Source organism: Sabethes cyaneus, chromosome 2 (assembly GCF_943734655.1).
Source record: "Sabethes cyaneus chromosome 2, idSabCyanKW18_F2, whole genome shotgun sequence".
Taxonomy (NCBI): Eukaryota; Metazoa; Arthropoda; class Insecta; order Diptera; family Culicidae; genus Sabethes; species Sabethes cyaneus.
In genome coordinates, this window is record NC_071354.1 from 31,367,135 (window position 1) to 31,389,548 (window position 22,414).

At 42.3% G+C, this 22,414-nt stretch overlaps 2 protein-coding genes across 4 annotated transcripts in view; one reads left to right on the top strand and one right to left on the bottom strand.

Annotated features, from left to right (window-relative positions):
- Nucleotides 1-3,361: 3,361 nt before the first annotated feature.
- On the top strand, nt 3,362-4,561 carry LOC128737264 (transcription initiation factor TFIID subunit 8-like). Its single transcript, XM_053831868.1, has 3 exons — nt 3,362-3,536; nt 3,607-3,893; nt 3,954-4,561. Exons 1-3 carry the CDS (start codon nt 3,401-3,403, stop codon nt 4,512-4,514), a joined length of 984 nt encoding a protein of 327 aa, XP_053687843.1. The 5' UTR covers nt 3,362-3,400; the 3' UTR covers nt 4,515-4,561.
- Nucleotides 4,562-4,634: 73 nt separating this feature from the next.
- Nucleotides 4,635-22,414, bottom strand: part of LOC128734882 (uncharacterized) — an 82,433-nt gene continuing 64,653 nt past the window's right edge. For all 3 annotated transcript variants that reach the window (XM_053829278.1, XM_053829276.1, XM_053829277.1), the window contains exon 5: nt 4,635-5,464. In XM_053829278.1, the coding sequence (XP_053685253.1) occupies nt 4,845-5,464 (620 nt within the window). In that variant the 3' untranslated portion in view covers nt 4,635-4,844. The remainder of the gene's footprint in view (nt 5,465-22,414) is intronic.

Genomic DNA, 22,414 nt, shown 5'->3' on the forward strand with positions numbered 1-22,414 from the left:
GTTTGGCAAACTATTTCTGGAGGGCGCTACCGACAGATTTTACACACAAAAAATCGATTACTTCCTTCGAGCCTGTTAATCTGTTCTCTGTGATACACATAAGCATTCCAGTGCGGCGTGGAACAACTTCGGCGGAATAAAACGCTGCTCCTGGAAAACCACGATTTTCAAACTTTATGTACCTTTCTCTCAGAAACTACACAACGTATCCAGCTTTCCACGAGCGATAATGGCGGTGATTGAGCACAAGTGGGCATAATCTTTTGACATTCACTGGAGGAGCGTCGAGTTCACCTTGACGGAGTTACTATGGAAACATCCATGATTGTTTGTTGTTCGAGTGAAACCGAATACATTCAATTCGAAATAGGAAGTTAGTCGAACATTGTTACTGTTTCAACTTGCCCCTCTGTATGCATTTCTATTTACCCCATGAAGTTAAAATATTGAGGGGTAAGCTGAGGCCACAATACAAAACGCAAAAAGTATTCTACATAGACTTTTGACGTAGAACTACGTCTTACCTCAGGGTGTCAATCCGAAATTTGGATTCAACTTAGCGTCACGAAAGAATGCCAGATTTTGAACGCTTATAGCTCTGCCAATTATGAATAGATTTTCATAATTTAGAAAAAAAGCAACAAAACCCCCTCGTCCCAATAGGTAGAAGATACTTTACGACGTTTAGACCACCCCATCGACATCTCTACAACGAGCTGCAGTGAACGTCAGCGACAGCATGTTCTGGGCTCAAAATTTGACAGCGGGCCCAAATCATACTGCTGGCAGTTGAGTGAAACGCAGTGCTGACATGCTATCTCATTTTCGCACACACGAGATGCTGGCAGCGAAAACATGGTTGCCTGCCGATGGGGTGGTTTAGACTTATACCACTGACGAACTGACATGACACAGAAGAAAATCCTTTAAAAACCATTGTCCTACACATTTTGCTTGCACACTAGCACCCTCTGTTATGCATGTTGCGGAGTTGCTAGCATTTGCAGGGTTTCATGCTGTAGGACTTTTACATTTGTATGGTTTTATACTGAAAACGCGAAGCAACACCCGCGCGCCGCGTTGTGGCCATGTTGCGAAACATGCTTTTTTGAAAAATGCGTGGTTTTTGTTTGGACGATGGAATTAACGCGAGTGTCTCGTCTGTTTGTAAGTGCTTATACTAATTTGACATCTGTGCTTGGGAAGTATGCCAGAAAGAGTTATAAAGTCCTCTCGTTCAAACAAGATTTCTTAGGACTGCGACATACCTAGTCCAGTTTGATGTCCTGAAAGTAAACAATTTTGTTAAAGTATAAAACCAGCCCTTCCTTTCAACCTAGTTTATTTTTAAACATTGAATCTGGTCCAAATTGATGTCGTGAAGGTGAAACGTCACAGAAAAGTGAGCAGCAATCCTTTCCTTTTGCCAGATTGTATCCACATTCGCGACTACGAAGTCGCTATTATTTGTTTGGTTCTTGCGTGAAAAAAAAGTGAAGGAAGTATTTTTGCTTTTTTTTTCACGCAAGTTTTGACAATGGGTTTTCGTGTAAGTGCGAACAGGATTAAAAATCTCTTTAGCTTTCGCAGTCGCGAATAGGTCCTGCAAGATTTTTTTCGGAAATGTTGTCTTACAAGGAAACACAGATGAAGGAATATTTGTGCATGTGAAGTAACGTAGCAATTCTCAAAGTGAGGAAAATCAGTGACTCTTTTATCCGAGAATAGTGTTGAATGTTTCAATTGCTGCTTTGCATCCGTTAGTTGCCTGCAATTCTTTACTATTCAATAGTCAAGCATTAATTTCTTTCGAAAATAATGAAGAAGACAAAGCAGAAAGGATCCGTTGTGGTGCTAATGTTTATTTGACCGTCAACTTAGTATAACGCAGTGAACAAAAAGATCTGAAAAATTATCGACTTGCAAAAATTTGGATTCAAGCCATTTTAACGTAACAATTTTTTGATATGAAAATACATATCCAGCTTTTTACGAGCCATAATGGCGGACGTTTTCGTAATATTTAAACAGCATTTTTGACATTTCCCTAATACATCGCACGTTTTCTTTCCGCGCGTTCACGGTAAAACTAAAGGAATGTACGGAAAGAAAATGTGCGATGTATTATGGAAATCGATGGCGATCGTTACCATTTCTAAAAGAAATTTCTACAAACTTAATAGAAAATTTAAGTTTACTTTATAAAGATCTTCACCAAAATATCGATATCACCCGTCATCTTCGAAAATAAATATCAATTTCTGTCGCCAATTCGTTATTAATCTTTACGTATTTTTTTTGTTTTTATTTTTGGCTCGGGCAAGTTTCGAACCCATGCAATTTCTGTACCACTAATCCTTAGATCTACGACTACTCTTGGGGAGCTTAGATAAAAATGGCAATCATATTCTAAAGGACTCCATGCATGTAAGTTAAGCGGTTGCGGTTAAGTTGACCGGGCAAATTTTAAAAAAAGCAAAACAAAGTTAATACGTTCCCTCTTGCCCAGCAGCTTTGGCAATACAGCTCATAGGCAACTTACCTCTCTTTAGCACCTAAAATAGACCGTATTAGTTGAAACTGTCGAGCCAATTTCCTCTTCTACAATCCAGACGTGTAGAATTCGCGCATATTCGAAATGATTTCAAAACGTTTGTTTTCGTCAAACCAAAACAAAAAGTTCATAGGGTGCGCGCCTTGTGCGTATGTGAAAATGAATAAAATGAGTTACCAAATATTCAGATTAAAAATGATTTCACCTAATTTGAACGTGGTGTTTTTCATATTAGCGGGGGTTGAGTGTATCTTTAAAGATTTTTAGCAAATTATTGTGCTTTGCAGCTGTACCTGGATTAATCCAGATTATTTTCTCTAATGCCAATGTATTGACAAAAGAAAACAGTAACCAGACGTGCCAGACGCACTTTTAGACTGCGGTGTCCAGTAAGGTGCAAAATGCAGGATACTGACAAAGAAAATGTTTTAAATGCGAGTATCAATCTATGAAGGAGTTCGAATATCAAATATAAATTCAAATATTCGAATCGATATTATTGAAAATTAAACGTAACGGCTTATCGCCACAAAGCTTTATTTTTGCATAAAGAACTACAAAAGAATTTCACGATTGGTTGACCGGGAAGACTCGAACAACAGTCGCTGCGCGAGATCGCCGCTCGCCTGCGCTGGCGCTGTTGTCAGATAATAGTGAGTGAGTTAGTTCTAGTACCTCTTTTAGACCGAAAAGCAAAAAAAATTATTTTGGCCGATGAGGCTTTTAAGTTTGACGTTTGCAACAAAACGGAATCGAAAAATAAAAATACGGAACGAGACGCGAAGCGAATGTACTTTATATTTTATTAAAGTTTATAAGTGCAAAATAAAGTATTGTCGACTGGAAATGGCTGAAATAAATGCCACTCAGCAAGCGCGAAGGAAGTACCTATCGATGGCAGTGTCGTCGGAACTAATCGAACGCGGCGTCGAAAGTGCTGAAAGAGAAATCGTCGAAACGCTGACGGAAATGATGCAGAGCTGTAAGTATTCATATACCCCATCCCCAGTAACTGAATTCCGGTAGCATGGAATAATTGACCTTCTTTCCAGTCATTGTTGAACTAGGCCAAACGGCTCGTAACTACTGCGAGCTGGCCGGACGAACGCAACCCGTAGTAGGGGACGTGGTAATAGCTCTGATAAATATGGGAATCTCCGTGAAGGGAATGGAAGCATACGCAAAGCGGGAAGGACGGCCCATGCTGCCGGCCCCGCAACAGGCACAGGCTCAAAAACAGCTCGGTATTCTGCAGGCCGGCCAGAAGAATTCGCACCCATCGCACATACCGTACTATTTTCCGGCTCTGCCGGATCCGCATGCATACATTCGTACGCCGGTAAGTTTTAAAATTTTCGGACGTTTTTGGTCGGAACTAATTTCGAAATAATCATTTTAGACTTACAAACAACCGGTCACCGAATACGAAGCTATTCGTGAAAAGGCTGCTTCGCAGAAGCGAGATATCGAAAAAGCACTGACTAGGTTCCTGGCTAAGACCAGTGAAGTGCACAGTTTGTTCGACAATGAGGATAGCCCAATGTTTCCGCTGATTGCCTGCAAGCCATCGTTCCCTCCCTATCTGCAGGCACTGAATCCAACGGATCAGATATTTGATTTCGAGGAACTGGAATACTACTATCAGGTGGCCAACCGGAAAGAAGATCCGGCGGAAACCAAGGACGGTGATGATGACGACGATGATCCAGACGATAGCACCGAGAGCAAAAAAGAGGACAAGGAAAGTGACGAAAAGGATGGTGAGTCGAACAGCGCCGGCAAAGGCACAAATGAGACGAAAATGGGTCCACCAACGGTAACGGTTTCCACGGCTGCCGGTAACATCACAACGGCACAGATTAATCTAACCAACAACAGTCCGAGTATCGACAATCCGTATCTGCGGGCGGCTACCATCCCGAGGAAGGTGAAAAGTGAAAGCGGATCGGGAATGTTTTAGATTGTAAGCGGTTTTCCGGATTCGAATAAAGCTTAGAGTGTAAGTGAAAAGCAAGCCGAACGTCTGTATGGTGCGTATTGTGATAATATTTCCAAAATTCTTTTACCACAGTCAGATTATTCAACTTTATTAGATCCTTTTGCATCTTTATTATTTACAAAGCACTTCTTCAACAATATTAGTACACTTTAACTTAAATACACTCCTATAATTCTAACTTTTCGTGCCGGTGCTTGTCTCATGTTTATTTTATTACTAAATAAATTGAGCATGGTTCACGTGATAGACGGTTTACAGAACGGAAATAACAGGTACTCCGGGACTCGGGTCTCATTTGGCAATGTACCGATCTAGGTTGTCCCAGTTGCACGAGTAATCAATTTTAAGCAGCCCTTTCTTGCTAAGACTGAAATGTTGCGGCGTGTAACATACGTTAGCATTGGTGGCTGCAATCGAGACTGCCGTCGATGGATCTACGTTTACCGGGGACGGAGTACCTACGGCCATCACGGGAGCCGGCATACCAATCTGGCTCGGTCGTCTGGCCATGCTCATGCTGACAACGCTGATGCTACGCGAGCGTCTACGCATCGGACTCTGCCGGCTGGTGGCGTATAGTGGCACATGTTCCGCCTCCTGGCGGGCACACTCGAAGCAATCGTTCAGCGTGTAATAGTTGCCGCCACCGGTCAAGCTGGGCGGCATGGTGGAGGCCTCCAGCAGCGGCATGTGATGTGCGGGAATGGGTGGCGGAAGCGGCATGTAGCAGCAGCTCGGCTCATAGTAATCGTACGATGGCGGGCCGGGAAACTCGAGCTGCGGAATCGGCTTGGGTAGTACGATCGGTCGCCGGTTTGTGGCGGTCTTGCCGAAGCCGGGAGTGTGCAGCCGCAGGGCGGACATCGAACTGTCGCACGAGCTGGGATGTTCGGTTGAAGAGGTCTCCAGATCTGCGAGGCGAGAAAATAGAACAGTATTAGTGATGTGTTGGTAACTAAGTAGGCTATTGTTCAAAGGATTTTTTCTTGTTACTAGTCAATTAATTCTAACCAAAAACGTGGTTTTACCAGACAATCAAGTGTAATTCTTTTATCTTCCGCAAAGTGAAAGTAAAATCTAAATTTATTTGAGGTTCATTGCGAAAACGGATAGCAACTTCTCAACCGCAACAAACAACATGATTGTGGTGCCACAATCGTCCGATGGGAAGCTTAATTGAAAACCCCTGCCTAAGTAAGGCTGTCGCCGGAGGCTACCGAAAACAATTAGTGCCATTACTCAACCCTTCCAGCACGGCGGGTGCGATCGATCAGAAATAATTGGCTCGCTCAAATTGCTGAAATTTTCACAATGACAAAAAGAAGATTAAGAAAGAAGGAAAAAAAGTTGCAAAATATGTACCCGCTGCAAGCTCGGTACAGTGACACTTTTTGTTGCGTCTGATTTTCTCCATCCATCAAAGACTATGGCAATGGTCCTGAGTCCGTACGTTACAAAACGGCGCGGCGGCGGCTCGACACTACCGACAGACATGTGTTCAATCATGCACGCGAGGTAAATTTTACGGTTGGCAAATGCGTAAGTAAAATATAATTGACTTAACAAATGTTTCCTTTTCAATTTTGCTTTGAACTGAAACTCATCCACAGTTTTTTTTTGCGATAAGTTTATTATGAGGGCTGAAAGCACTTAAAACAATAACTATATAATTTAGCAATCATGCAATTAAAGCTGTTAGCATCTTTAATTTAATTTGTGAACAAAAAACTAGTAAGAAATATTGTTACGTAAGGTGAAGAACCAACTCGCTTATTAGGTTATTGTTCCGTTTTGGTTTCAGTGGCGTTTTTACAGAGAACTTTCCCCTTACCTTGGTCTGCTCAAAAATTGGCAATTTTGCATATATCCGTTACCGTAATAAGTAGTGTTATAGTTTAAAAATCGGTGTCAAGCTTGAAACCTATCAAGAATGAACTCTAGTAGATCAGCCTTTGCGTTTCTGTATTGCGTGTTGCTAATTTTGATACGGCTTTAAAGTGTTTCGCAGACAAGGCCACAAGATACACGCCACACGTTCGGACCTAAAATATGCAGAATGGAATTTGCCCTAGCCATTCATGCGAGGTAACATTGGTTACCTCGTTACTGCTGTATACCAATCGTTTCGAATTTGGAAGACACTAATGAAGTCTGCAAGTCAGAGGCGAACGACAAAATCAGTTGGAGTCAGAGCAATAAATCGATAAAGAATCAAAAGAAATAGTTCAATTCTATCATGGTTCACCGAGTGAGCAACAGAACAGAAATCCAACTTTGGGAAACGCGACAGAAGCATTCCGATATCACCGAAAGTTACGCGTTATCTCTCAAACTACGCTAGCGAAAGGGAACTAGCTGGATGAAGTCCGTCTTAAGGACTGTATGATTACCTTTAAAACAGTCATCAACAACGTAGCGAAGAATGTCCTAGGCCGTATGGGACCGAATCGACGTAACGAGTGGGTTGACGCGGAGTGCCAGCACATATTGGTTAGAGCTCAAAATGCAGAGCGATAGAAACAGAAGCAGAGACAGCAAACCCAACTCTTCCATGAGAACGAGCGCGAGAAACTCGAGCAGTGGTACCGCTTTCACGACGCATGGAAGCTCTATTAAAAACTCAACGCAGAACGAAACTCGCAATAGCTTTGTGCCGCGGGACGAAATGTGCGCAGATAAGGAAGGAACTGTCTTGACAGACGACTGTGCGTTGATTGAAAGGTGGCTAAGATGACCACTTGGCGTGGAGGTGGAAAACTGTGATAGTGGTGGAAATGACTTAATTAATGCAGCAAGCAACGGAGATGTGCCATCCCCATCGACAAGCGAAGTTGAAGAAATCATCCAGCAGCCGAAGAACAAAGCAACAGGAAAGGAAGCCATCGGAGCAGAACTTATCAAAATAGGCCCGCACAAATTGGTCAGCTGTTTGCATCAATTGATTGTCAGGAATCATTTGCCCTATCTACAAGAAAAGTGATAAGCTGGATTGTGAGAACTGCCGACCGATCACTATCCTGAATACCGACTATAAAGTGCTTTCCCAAGTCGTCTTCCATCGACTTTCGCTAATTATCAGACCGACTGCTGCAGATCCTCCAGAATTCCGAGTCCCCACACATCACCTGTTCATTGATTTCAAAACCGCATATGATAGTGTAAACCGGCAAGAGCTATGGAAAATCTTAGGTGAAAACGGCTTTCCGGGAAAGCTTAGAACGGCGACGAAAACGGCTTTCCGGGGAAGGAAGCTTAGACCTATCATGGCTAGGATGGATGGGATCCAGTGCTATGTGAGAATTTCGGGTAGATTGCCGGACCCTTTCGAGTCTCGTAGGGAACTTCGACAAGAAGATGGTCTTTTCTGCCTACCATTCAACATTGGGCCTAGCGAAGGGTGAACATGTGCAAATCAATAACCTTCTTTCACTAACTCCTATCCCTACCCACACGTGGTGCCGACTGGGTACGCAAACAGGAAAGGGGCGGCTCCCGCTTACTCTAGTATCGTTTTCGTTCTTGCGGTGTAGCTATACCACAAAAACGAAAACGACATAAGTTGGCAGCCCCGTCAGCGGAATAGGAACCTTAGGCTAACAACCTACTGTACCCGAAAATTCTACAACGCAGATAATGAAAGAAAAAATCGATCTGTATGATCGGCAACGACTTTTAGCATGAAAACAAGGACACGAAACGGAACAAGGAATATACGGACCCTTGCCCAGCAGGGTAAGCTGGCTCAACTTGCAAGGGAAGTTGACCGCCTGAAGAATATGATGATGATGATGATGATGGTCCCACCTATAGCCCTACAACGGTTTGAGCGGGACGATTTATCTAATTAAGATATTTGTTCAGGAGTGAGCACGAACCGTACGAAGGGAGGCATCACTGTAGTACGTGCGTGAGTGACCAGCGGTTAAGCAGCGCCGGCTTAGCGCACTAACTCTCAATATGGCTTTAGCTGGTATTGATTTCGAATATGATGCCCTGAATTTGAATATGCTTTTATGAAAGCGACAATGGGATATTGTCCGCTAAACTTATATAAGCATGCTAAGCAAGACGCTTAAGCAGTCCATGTCGTTAACCGCCAGCAGCCGTCGTGCTGTCTGTGCATATTTGTATAAATGTTGTAAATAAAATTAGTCTGTAGTGAAGAAAGGTGTGTTATCGTGAAGGACCCTCCGAACATTCGCACAGCAGCTTGGCTGCAACCCGCCCAAGCGCGCCCAAAGTAATTACTGGCCTAGGATAGGCCAAACCCAGAATTATTGGATCCCACCCCAGTACTCTGCGCTGATTCAGGGTTTAACATACAGTCCACTCGCTCCCAACCGTGCTTTCGAACAATATTTATGATATAACAATGTAGCCAGGTGATAAAAACAAATAGCGAACTGGCTTCTAATACAGACATATCAAACTTTCAAGTGAATATCAAAATTTCAAAAAATATCCAAGGCTAGTCCAAAACGTTTCCAACCCGAAAATTATCTGGACTTGATTAGGAATCGAACCTAATATTTTGAGCCCCAGCTAGTCAGAATTGGTTCTAGATAACGATTTAGAACTACGAGGGAGATCCTGCAGTCTTTTGGTACTCGGTACCGCCGTGAGCGATGGTATACGAGTTCCAAAGTCCACAAGCAAACCCAAGCCTGTCCAGCTGCTGCTCCGAACCCTTTGTTCAAGACTTTAACCTGATCATTCAATTTCAAGATTATCTATGTCTGTCCTCGCGCGCGTGGCTCAAACATGTCTAGTCTTCTCTATACTTTTTTAAATTAATAATAATAACAATTTTAAATCCATCATCATCAGTGAACATGATAACTTAATATATCCAAAAAATATACAAAAATTAAAAAAATAAACAATCTTCTTGAATCAATACAAAAAAATAAATCAAATTACATCTGTAAAGTAGCTTTTATGTGTAAAATGCATAGCCTTTTGAATTCTGCCATTGTTGCTGCACGTTTTATTTGTCGCGGCATCGAATTAAAAAAGTTAATTCCTTTGTACAACAGAGAGTTCTGTGATCTTCCAAACAAAAAATGTGGTGTTCTCGCATCTTCCGCGTTTCTAGTGTTGTACGTATGCAAATCACTTCCCCTTTCAATTTGATCACACAAATATCGAGGCAGCATTCCGTTAAGAATTTAATAAAAAAACACCATTGTCAAAAAATAAACTCTTTGCTTCACAGAAAGCCATTGCAATGCGTCCAGCATAATATGTGAGGAAGTGTATCTATTACATCTTAAAATTAATCGCATAACTTTATTTTGTAAGCGCTGCAACTTCAATATTTGTGTTTCGTTTGCAAGGAACAAGATGGATGAACAAAAATCTATATGCGGTGAAATGATTGACTTATAAAAGAATTTTACTACTAATTGTCAATTGATTTTTTAAGCGGCACAAAACACCGTACTTTTTCGCCATTTTCTTGATGACATTATCGATGTGAGACTTAAAATTTAACTTTTCATCAATGATTACTCCAAGATACTTTAGTTCATTTACGCGATCAATTGTTTCACCATCAATTACAACGCTTACGTCTGGTCTGGAGTTGGCTGAAATAATCATATATTTTGTCTTGGTAATGTTGAGTTTAAGCTGTTTAAACTTTAACCAATCCGAAAGATAATGTAAATCTTGGTTCAGAAGTGTTACAATTTCATTGGGATCCTTAGCCGCAATGAATAGAACAGTGTCGTCAGCAAATAAATTCATGTCGCAGAACCGTAAAACTCGTTTCATATCATTTATATAAATTATGAACAAAAGCGGCCCTAATACACTCCCTTGCGGTACACCAAGTGTATTAGCTATGGACTCAGAATTAAAATTATCAAAGCGAGTCTTCTGAGTTCTATCACATAAATAGCTTTCAAACCATTTATATGCTAGCCCTCCAATACCAAATCGCTTTAAGGTTTGTAACAATAAGGGCCTGGAGATTGTCTCAAACGCGCGTTTTAGATCCAAAAATACAGCAAGAATAGTTTCTTTAGCTTCGATTTTTTCTTTCCATTTTGCTAGTACCAAATTTAATGCAGTTTCGCAAGAGTGTCCCTCTCGATAGCCTGATTGCTCTGGAATTAACAAATGATGACTGTTTAAATAATTCATTAGCTGGCCTTTGACAACAAGTTCTAGGATTTTCTCTAATGTGTGCAATATGTTAATAGGATAATAAGGGATTGCACATGAGCTCACGTAGTTTTCCCGCGATGGCTGAACAGAAAAACAAATTGTCTACATCTGCATCACCGGAAATTGGAGAAGGAGTCTTTTTCTTGTGCCCAACAAACGCAACGCCGATATTACATCCGACCATCACCTTGTTAATGCTAAGATACGTTACGCGTCGCACATGTGCAAAGACCGGAGCAAAAAGTTGGATATCGCTAAGACATCCGCCGATGGGAGAATCCCGAGGTGAATAGGGCTTTTGTCGAGCAACTTGAATCCCGAGCGCTGGAGCCTGGTAAAACCGTCGAAGAGCAATAGACCGGCAACAAGAACGCCTTTATCACGACCAGTGACGAAACTCTCGGCAAAGTGCGCAGCGGAGAAGCTGGATCTCGGATAACTTAGAGGAAAATCGGCGAACTAAGAGAGAGGCGAAGGCTAGCATTGTTGAACAAGCTTGTAAGCGGGACAAGAGTGCCTGGACCTACTCCCTAGCCGAACAAGAAAAAACCGCCGCAGCCAATAGTGATATCCGTTTATTTACAAGAACAACAAGGGGGTTTACAAGAAGAAATCTCACATAGCCTAACCGTTTAGTTAGGAAAAACTTTATTCAGGAAATGGGGATTTTCAGTTAAAAGTTATTTTGGTTGAAATGGAGTGTTCTTCATCTGACAAAAAATTAAATTGAAATAATAGAAGACAAATGTTACAATTTTATCCCAGTTGGCATTGAGCTTTCGGCTGGAAGAGGCTTTTTGAGTCCGGAGGCTTTTCAAGACGCGACGAGCGTGCTACAGACAGCTAATCCTGCATGATTTTTAACATCGCTCTTAAGGTGATCCGACGAACAGATATCGAAACGAGAGGCCTGATTTTGAGAAAAGGTAGCAACCTCCTTGGCTACGCAGCAGACTTAGATATTAAAGACAGAAAATTTGCACAGGGGGAGGCCAGCTGCGCTAGATTGTAAGCGGAGGCTTGAAGGATTGGGATTGAAATAAACGTGCTGAAGACCAAATACATGAATGATGGGAGGCTCCATAGCCGCAAGGTTACCGAGTCTGCCTTGATAAGCGAGTGGTCGTGGGATCGAATCTTAGTAGAATCAAGCCATTCGATGGCAAGTGACTTTAGCTAGCATTTAGGTTTATTCTCAGGCCCCCCTCATTTACCCTTCCTTCATGCTGAATTCTAAATTTTCCCACTGGAGCCTCTTGAAAGTACAAAAGTCCCTCCTATAGTTAAGTGTACTGGTCAGAGGAAGGAATAATTCCTCGCCAGGGACGGCTATAATATGGGGATAGTACTGGCAGCGAGCGAGGAATAAGTGGATAAAATAGATCAAGCTTTGAAGGAAGGGTAAGCCCCAATACACACAAGTACGCATAAAATTTAATAAGCATATCGCTCATTCAATAGCGATTATAGCAAAAAGAAATGCAGTGCAGGTCATACAACAAACACCCGGGCGATATCACAATAGATCAACTATACTGGGTGCAGCGATGAGTCCACACAGGAAAAAAAACATGAATGATAGAGGTTCTAATGAGACGAACGTACCTTTTCCGCGGACGGTAATCTTTGACGGCGACAAACAAGTAGTATTAAATTTTTTTTGAAACGATGGTTTTTACAATTGATGGAGGGACGGTAGGGGAAAGCAATGAAATTTTTTTAGGAAAGGAGGGGAAAGAGTGGAAAGGAAGGGGGGGGGGTAATAGGTAGCTACGCTTAACAAGTTGTCGTTGTAACTCCTATCTTTTGTCAAATGCTGGAAGGTGCATTGGTCGAACCAAGCTATAATCAGGGATTATAACCGGATTTGAACCCACAACACCTGCCAGGGCGTGTGGCCCGCTGGTACCCATGTACCTTTAAAAAATATTAACATTAATGCCTGACCGCATTTCAAGTTCAAAGACTAAAACACGAGCTTGGTCAAAGAAGTAGTAGTTGAGTTCGTGCATGTGGCATCGCTGGCAGCCGCGGACAACAACACACATTAAAAGATCCTGCGGCATATTCAAGCATAGCATCGAGCCTACCCTTGCTAACACTCCAGGAATCCTGCTTTTAGAATATAGAGGATTTTTAATTCATAGTACAGGCGATTCCTTTACCGAGTTATAGGTATCCCGTGGATTCAATACTTGGATTCTGATATAGGAATCCTGGTTCTATAAACACAGAGAACAGACTTCCGTTCAGGAACAAATTTTTCGGGAATTCTTGGATAAAATTTAAAATTAGAATCATCTAATATGCTAGCGTCACCACCATAGTTTCCCAACTAAATGATTCTTTTGATTTGCACACTAACAACCTGTGGCTCCTCTGGCGCTAGTATATATGGACTGTGAGCGTTATGCTAGCGCCAGAAGCTAGTATAGTTACTATATATATAGTTCGGCGGATAGAAAACCAGGCGAATTGGCATCCCTGATTTATGAAATTAAATTTGAAATTATGGTGAAATGTGCAGGTTTTTACGAGAAATAATCACTGACGGGTGTTGAAAATGACTAGTTCTATGAAAATAAAGTGTATTTTTTTAACATTACTCCTGCATTTTGGATTTTGAAAAGCTTTTGGCTCCGCTTTTGACGTTTATTTGGCTCCCGATTTTCTATCCGCCGAACTATATATATAGTAACTATAGAAGCTAGTTGTTGTGAGCTTAGTGTAGAATTTTATGCACCCTTTAGCGACAGCATCACTATAGTTTCCCAACTAATTTGACATAAGTTTTATCCAAGTGGGGACCTTTCGCCTGGATGTCTCTTCTCTGTGCTATAAGCGAGGCGTTCAGTGCGAATCCTCTACACAATTCCTTCACACGATTCTAGCGCTAGAAATCCTAGAGAATCTGTGCGAATCTTTTCGGTTCGTCCGAGTACTTTACCCTTCGCAAAACGCTGCGATTAAGGAGAAACCGAAAGTGGCTCACGTTATTGTATTAAAGCGACAAACACTGTACTGTACATCTCATGTGTTCGTTGCAAACCTAAACGTTTATTTGAATGTTGCATTAATATTAGTAATATATGTCAAATAGCAGAGCTTGCAAATGTTAACACAGCTGATCCCCAGCCAACCGCACCGACTACAAACATCCTGAAATATGGTTTGTTTTCTTTATCCAGACATTCCGATTGATTAAAGATTTCCAGCAGCAACTGAATAATGCGTAGGATCAATAGGATACTTAATTAATCCGTTTGCATTGAAGACCAGTTCCGTGTGTTTACTTTATTCTAAGCTTATCTATGCGGCAAAAGCTGAAAGCTCTTTAAAAGCTTATTGATGTGGCGAAACTTTGAGACCGTGGTGCTGTTTTTTTTTCAGAAATCGCTAGTGCAACGAAATATGTGCGCAACCCAATTTCTATTAACTAATTCCAGATTAGACATTTTATGAACACGTAATGATCTATATGATCAGTTAAATTTATTTTCCATTAGCAATTATATTTTGCTGAGCGTTTGTTGATATATAGCGGATCGATGAATGAAATGACAAGTTTTAGGAAATTATAACACCATTGGAAGCACTGATTACGTGGCGAAAGTGTGCTCTGCCAATACAGATGCATTTTTAAGGCACAAAACAATACATGCATCAAACGGTAGCCATTTATCCAGCCATCTTTGAGCCATTTTCGGTTTCCCCTTAACATGCGAACCTGACAATGTACAAACCCCCAATTAGATCGACAGACCGTGCTCACGGAGGACTTACGCGCCTTTGCGGACGACAGTTAGCGGAGTACAAGCTGAAAGCGAAGAGTAGCGGAGCTGTATGAATCAATCGTACAGGCGCTGCTTGGGGAGATTACCAACGTACATTTGCCGAAAGTCGGTAAACTACAGTGCACCGGACACGTCGTAAAAAAATTGGTTCTACACAACAACCCTACCGGCATCGGCACAGAGGGACTCAACGTGCGAGATGGCCTAAAGCAACATTTTATTATTTAAAAAATGCTTCTTTAGAGACGCTGGGAACTGGGCTACGAATAATCCAAGATCAAGTTTAATGGAGCTTAAAGCAGCACGAACCATTCCGATTCTAAGCTGCTGACGACGCCGACGAGGATTTTACAACCAGCCTCGTCCATTTTCCTGTGCTCTAAACATCATGAAATTTCAAGCTTAGAAGTGTAGAACAAATTTTCTTCGTGGGGGGGGGGGGGGGGGGTTGGGCGTTCAACCCACTCGTCGCTACGCCCATGAATGCAGGGCATATTGGTCAAAGTCCCTAAGAAAGGAGACCTAACTGAATGCGGTAACTGGCGTGGCATTACGTTGCTCTGTATTACCCTCAAAGTATTTTATAAGGTAATCCTCAACCGGATCCAGGAGAAGATCGATGCTACTCTCCGGCGGCAGCAAGCTGGATTCCGTGCTGGCCGATCATGTGTAGACCATATCACAACGCTCCGCATTATATTGGAGCAGATCAACGAATTCCAGAACTCTCTTCTGCTGGTGTTCGTTGACTTCGAAAAGGCGTTCGACCGACTCAACCACGAAAACACCTGGGGCGCACTTAGGGGTAGCGGAGTTCCAGATAAGCTAGTCCATCTCATCGAGGCTCAGTACGATGCGTTCTCGTGCAAGGTTTTGCACGACGGCGTCTTGTCCGACCCCATAAGGGTTACTGCTGGCGTGAGACAGGGCTGCATTTTATCACCGCTTCTGTTTCTCATCGTTATGGATGAGATATTAGTTAGAGCAATTGATAGTAGACCAAATCGAGGATTGCCTTGGAAACCTCTAACGATGGAGCAGCTAAATGACCTCGACCTAGCCGACGACATTGTCTTGCTCGCACAACGCCGAAACGATATGCAGAGCAAGTTAGATGTCCTCTCCGAGAGCTCCCAGGCAGCAGGTCTCACAGTCAATGTAGCGAAAACTAAGTCTATGGTAATGAACACTGACAATTCCACCAACTTCACAGTAGCGGGACAACAAGTTGAGCAGGTAGACGCCTTTCAATATCTTGGTTGCCAAACAACGCCCGATGGTGGTACCAAGACTGATATAGCCACACGGATCAGGAAGGCCAGGGGTGCCTTTGCAGGTCTACGAAACATTTGGCACTCAAACCAGATCACTCTATGTACGAAAACCCGAATCTTTAATTCAAACGTTAAATTAAATCCGTACTGCTGTATGCCTGCGAAACGTTGTGCGCTTTGTCCGCTGAGATAGCGGAGACAACGCAAAAACTGCAGGTATTTTTTAATCGCTACCTGCCATATACCATATGTGCCTGGTGGCCTGACAGCTGGATATCCAAAGAGCAAGTCCATCGTCCATGTCATCAACGACCAATAACAACAGAAATTCTAGAACGTAGGTGGAACTGGATCGGAGTCACCTTGAGAAAAGGAGTGAACGATAACTGAAGAGAAGACTCGACTGGAATCCGCAAAGGCAACGTCGAAGAGGCAGACTCAGCGACTCATGGCGACGCAGCTTAGCCAACGAAATCCGGATTGAAGACGAGAACCTGTCCTGGCGACAGGTGAAAGCCATGGCGGGTAATCATCGGCAGTGAACATCTTCGATTTTATTTATTTGTTCTGCCAGACCGTGGACACGAACTAACCAACTTGGCTGTACAATTTTAACGAACCATTTGGCATACAGACACTTGGAACATCGATGGAAAATGATTTGGGACAGCACTCTGTAGACGGCATTAAGAACAGTGATTGCATGATAGTTCCCACAATCCAACTCTTCGCCCTTCTTGCAGATCGGATAGATAACTCGATTTTACCTCTCTTCCGGTAGCCCTTCTGTATGCCAAACTCTAAAAATTAACCTGTGCAGACAAGTGGCCGGCTTTTGTGGTCCCATTTCAATTAGCTCCGGTCCGATGCCATTATTCCCAGTCGATGGATTGTTTCTTACCTCTTCCCCGCTTGTCGTACCTTCGAAATTGTTTTCCATGCCGCTGCTGTGGTTCTCAACCTGGGCGCCATTCAGGTGTTCATCGAAGTACTGCTTTCACCCTGCGGTCACCTCACGATCATCTTTCAGAACATTACTATTATTCTAACACAAAGAACTCAAAATTCCCACGCACCATTTGTTCGTTGACTTCAAAGGTGCATATGATACCGTCGACCAAAAAGAGCTATGAAAAATCATGAACGAAAGCTGGTTCCCCAGGAAGCTAATCAAACTGATTCAATCTACTACGGATGGTACGCAGTGCTGTGTTTGGATTTTTTTTTCTGATCCAAGCAAGGAGCGGATTTTGAAGGAACTTTTCCAGGACCTAGAATCGGCCATATGGCCTCTGAGAGACATGAGATAATCGCCAATTGATATTTTTTCTAAAAAAAAACATGACATATTTTACTGATGTTGAAATGTTGAAATGAGATTTTTACCATCCGACAGATCTTGCAGAAATGTCGGAAGTACAACGTGATTTCAAAGCAGCATACGATACAGTCGATCGAGACCAGCTGAGGTAAATAATGCACTAACACGGTTTTACAGATAAATTGACGCGACTGATCAGAGTTACATTGGATCGAGTGATGGGTTTTGTGTGCATCTTGTTAACTCTCTTGAGTGCCTTCGAGACGCGGTGAGAGTTGAGACAAGGTGACGTGCTTATCCTGCATACTGTTCAATATAGCTCTTCAAGGGATGATTCGACGAACGTGCATCGCAACGAGAGGCATGATTTTCACCAAGTGTAGCCAACTCCTAGGCTATGGGAGGTCTGGGCTAAAAATAAATGCTTTGAATACCAACTACATTAAAGGAAGAGGCTCAAAGGAAACAAACGCGTTCCTCCCACGGACGGTAAACCGTTGCCGGCGACGAACTAGAACTGTTAGATGGAATCGTTGGTGACCTCGGACAACACCACCAGTAAAGCGATTCAGCGGCCCATTCAAGCGAGAAATCGGGTCTACTTTTCCCTTCACAAAACGCTATGATCAAGCTTACGCCACCGTACGAAGCTGACAATAGACTTGGAGCTGTGACGTAGCCCTCGGAGGACATACGCGACCTTTGGCGATATTTGGTGGCGAAGACGTATGAATCAAGAACTACAGGCACTGCTTGGAGAGATTTCCCTCGTACATCTGGCGAAAGTCAGTATACCACAGTGGGGCGCACACGTAAGAGTGCCGGGCAACAGTGCGACGAAAACAGTTCTCTTCAACAACCCCACCGGCACCAAGAACAGGGGGGCCCAACGTGCATGATGGCTCGACCAGATCAAAAGTGATTTGCGACTTCTGAGACGACTAGGATATTGGCGACGGCCCAAGACTGAGTTGAATAGAGACGAGTGCTTGAAACAGCACGAGTCACCCCGGCTCTAGGCTGCCGATGACGACGACGAAATACATTACAGTGTGACACAAATATATTCGAACAAAAACAAAGTCATATATTTTTGTAAATAAAGGCTTTATTTCGAATTTGAGTTTTAGAAGTGGTTTATCCATAGATACAGATACACGTTTCAAACACTTTTTGAAGTCATTACATGCGGTACGCACTACTTCCATCGGAATGTCATCCATTATCTTGTTGATATCTAACTTAAAATCATCCAAATTATGATATTTATAATCCTTGAGCTTCTGCTGCATGTATCGCATGTACAAAAATCTAGAGGTTCAAATCAGCAGAACTTGGAGGTCATTCCTTTTTTGATATGAAATCCGTCAGATTGAACGTAAGACATCAAATTTTGTTCTAAGACCATTTCTAGATAATATTTTCCATTAACTTTCAAACCCTTTTCAGTTAATAAAAAAGAGAGTTTCCCCTTCTTTGAAAAGCCTCCCCGTTTGTGCTTTGGAACATCGATGATCGAAACCGACCACAGCCGATCATTATGAGCATGATGTGGGGTTTGAAGAACACACAACTTCTCATCAGAAAAGGTCACTTCGAAATCACCGTGCCTACGGAGCAGCCGTTTGCATCTTTCCTGCCGTTTTTGTTTCGTTGCTTCCGTTAATCCATGGATTTTACGTTTTTTGAATGCTTTCGCATCCAGATCCATTTTCAAAATTCGAAGAAGAGATTCCCTGTTGATGCTCAGCTCAACTGCCATTTCCCGTGCAGGGCGGTGGCAACTGCAACGAATTCACTCTCGAACAACCTTTTTGACCTCTGCAGTTCTAACGCTTCGTTTTCTTCCGGATTTTTTACGGTTTTCAGTAGATCCCATCTCGACAAATCTTTTTACTGTATAGTATGCAAATCCTTTTTTTATGCCGATATGTGTGAGGTCGCGAAAAATAGTGCTGCATGCAGCACTGTTTCGGAATTTATTTATTATCAACGGCCGTAACTCGAACATTGGTACGTGTACATCGAACGAGACACAATACGAAAATGAAACTACGTCAAGTAAGACTTAAGTCATGATGACACACACAGGGTATTAGTTTGATTGTATTAATTGTATATGCCATTGTTGCAAGCATAAAATAATTTTTGTTCGAATATATATGTGTCACACTGTAAATTTCCTACAACTAATCCTTAAACATAATTTTAACTTTATTGTTAGTTTTTAAGATACGAATTTTTAAACATAACTCTCATGAAACTAATATCTGTGAAGAGCTCATGTTTGCTCCTATCAAACACGTAGGTAAGGCAGGGTACACAAAATACGTAACGCAAAAAATCCGGATTTTTTACCCCCTCCCTCCCCTATGTAACGATAAGTAACGCTTTGCAACCCCCCCCCCCCCCCCCCATTAAATTACGTAACGTTGGCCAAGCCCCCTCCCCGCTTGGCATTGAAAAAAATTGACATAAATCGTATAATTTTAATAAATTGAACAAAATCATGTTAAAAACAACAATCAGGCACTGATCCATATTGAGGTCAATTGGTTTTCAACCATAACATTGTGTCGCCAGTAATAAATTGGATTTCCGGAAAAACGGCAAACGATTTTTCTTCCGTACCATACATTAAACCTAGTGTCGGAAGTAGTGCGCTATAGCAAATGAGACGTGTTATACAGCACACTACTTCCGACACTAGGTTTAATGTACGGTACGGAAGAAAAATCGTTTGCTGTATTTTCAGAAGTCCAATTTTGTCCTGGATAATATTTGGAGATGTAGTAGGATCGTCTTCATCAGCTACAAACTAGAATTTTGAATTTGAATCTCCATCAGTCTAAATCAATTCACTGTTTCACACCATCAATACGTCCTTTCTTCGTTTTGCAGCTGTTTTTTCGTATTCATAATTTTGTTACGTAACTATTCTTCGGACCCCCCCTCCCCCCTATGTAACAAAAAGTAACGCAAACTTGACCCTCCTCCCTCCCCTCCAATCGTTACGTAATTTGTGTACGAAGCCTAAAGTTAATTCCAAACCAGAAAGGCTTATTTGAAATTTCAGCTTTTAATGAAGATTTCGCATATCAAACGACCCAACTGACCAAAAACATTTTACCCTTCGTTGAAACTGAGACGCATTTTCTAAACTAAACTGAAACTTATCGCAACTCAAGAAATTTACCAGCGAAGTATGTGATTACAGTATGAAGGGGAAGGTCGATAAAGACGGACACTGCGGGAGAGACGGACACTTATAATATTTCATAAACAATATTTTTTTGGAGTAAATTAATGATGGAAATGTTCCTATAGAGTGAAAGAACTTTTATGAAAATTTGTCATTGTATTTTGACAGACGCAAAGAACACAATGATAAATTTTCGTGAACATAACTTTTGTTTTGAGCATAAAAACTGCTTTTGAAGCCCCAGAAATCAATGATGCTTGTTTGAACCTTAATGTGTTCTTCTTTACCACCCTTCCCTTACCGATACGTTAGTCAATCCGCTATGCTTGTGTGGGCAGGAAAGCGAAAGAAGGTGTAATTCTGAAATATTGACTATGAAGTCGAACAATATAATGTTATTAAACAAAATTCCAAAAAAGCAGATTAACTTTTTCAGTAATATTTTAAAATTTTAAGGTTTATGACAAAGTATATTGCGAATCTATAAGCTGAAAATGTTTCCATTTTACATTTGTTAAACCCACAATGAGACGATGGTAAAAGGATGGTCACTTTCACTTTGGGTGGATTAAATTCGGTTTTTATGTTCGCCCTAAAAATCAGTACGTCTGTGCATATAGTTCATGCATGAACTATGCTTGATTTGAAATAACCGTTACTTATTGCTTATTTATTTCATGTTTAGATCTTCGCTGGAAGTATCAGCGAGATCATATATGCCATTCCTTACTTTAAATCAAAACGAAACATCTTTACGTAAACTAGGTAGTTCAAAGTTTCTACCTAACTTTCAAAAAAAATGTCCCAAAACGGTTTCAGCTCGAATTGCACATTATGCAACTTAGAGAATGCCCCCAACGACTGAACAAACATTGTTATGACCGTATGGATTCTCTTGAAGTGCCGACAGCCTAACCCATAACGGTCCATTCGCGTTCGACCGACCTACTCTACTCACATCTTGATCCAAATATAAAGTGTGGTCGCCTTTCCAACATTACGCCTTCTTTAGGTGCCCTCTTCTCAGCTATAGGCCACGGCTTTACTGTGCAGTGCAGCAGCAGCAGCAGCACCAGCAACAGGTGATTGACGTAACGATAGTGTAGGAATTACAATCACTTCCCCCTATTGGTTTAATCGGATCCGCTTTATTTATCCTCTAGATTGGCAGCTCTTCAGTGGCAATGACCCGACCGCAGGGTGTTTTATGATACCAAACTAACAATCGCACTAATTGCTGGTCGTTATTTCTGCTTTTCGTTCAAACAATGGTTCCGAACCGCACCGGCACGGAGTGCCGTCATTCACAAAACTGCACTGAATTTATGAACCACGCTTCCAATGGGGCCTGCCTGTGCAGAGCTTAAGAGGCCCTTCGATGGAGTACACTTGAACTACAAATCACTAATTACCGAGCTGCGCGCTGCACCACCAGACCGTCGTCGCGTCGTCGGCAGCACGTGAGAAGATGCATCAGAAAGCGACCTGAAAAGGCATCACTCTGGACTGGATAGATGTCTATCACTCAATTACTGGCCAATTCTATTGTTCTGCGACGGCGGCGGTAATCACGATCACGGAGAACTGTGACGAGGTCTTTACGGGAGAAACCACCGACACTGGCCAACGGACTTAACCGGGCGGATATCAATTCCACGGGCGCGCGCGCACACACACGGGTTGACCGCCTTCTTTTCCCGAACCTAACACTCGCGAGATCAGCAACCGACTAGTGTGGTATGCAATGCAGTCAGGCAAATGTAGCGGAGGGTAATCTTTTGGACCGTTTGCCTTTGGTTTGGTTTGCCTCCGATGGCTGATTGGTGGCGCAAAAGAAGAAAAAAAAAAGTGTCTTTGCGGCCATGGCGTTTCGTTAGCGTGGAGTAACCTTCTTTTTGTTTGCTACTGCGGCTGCTGCTGCTGCTGCTGCGGTTCCAATCTTTTCGCAGTAATCTCGCTCTCCTTCGGCTGCACTTGTTAGGCAGTGTGGCTTTATTTCTCTTCTACCTTACCTATAGATTGCGATGGTGATCATTTTTCTTGTGTGGCTTGTGACGAGAAAATTCGCTGAATGGCGCTTTCTTGCATCGAACGCGGCG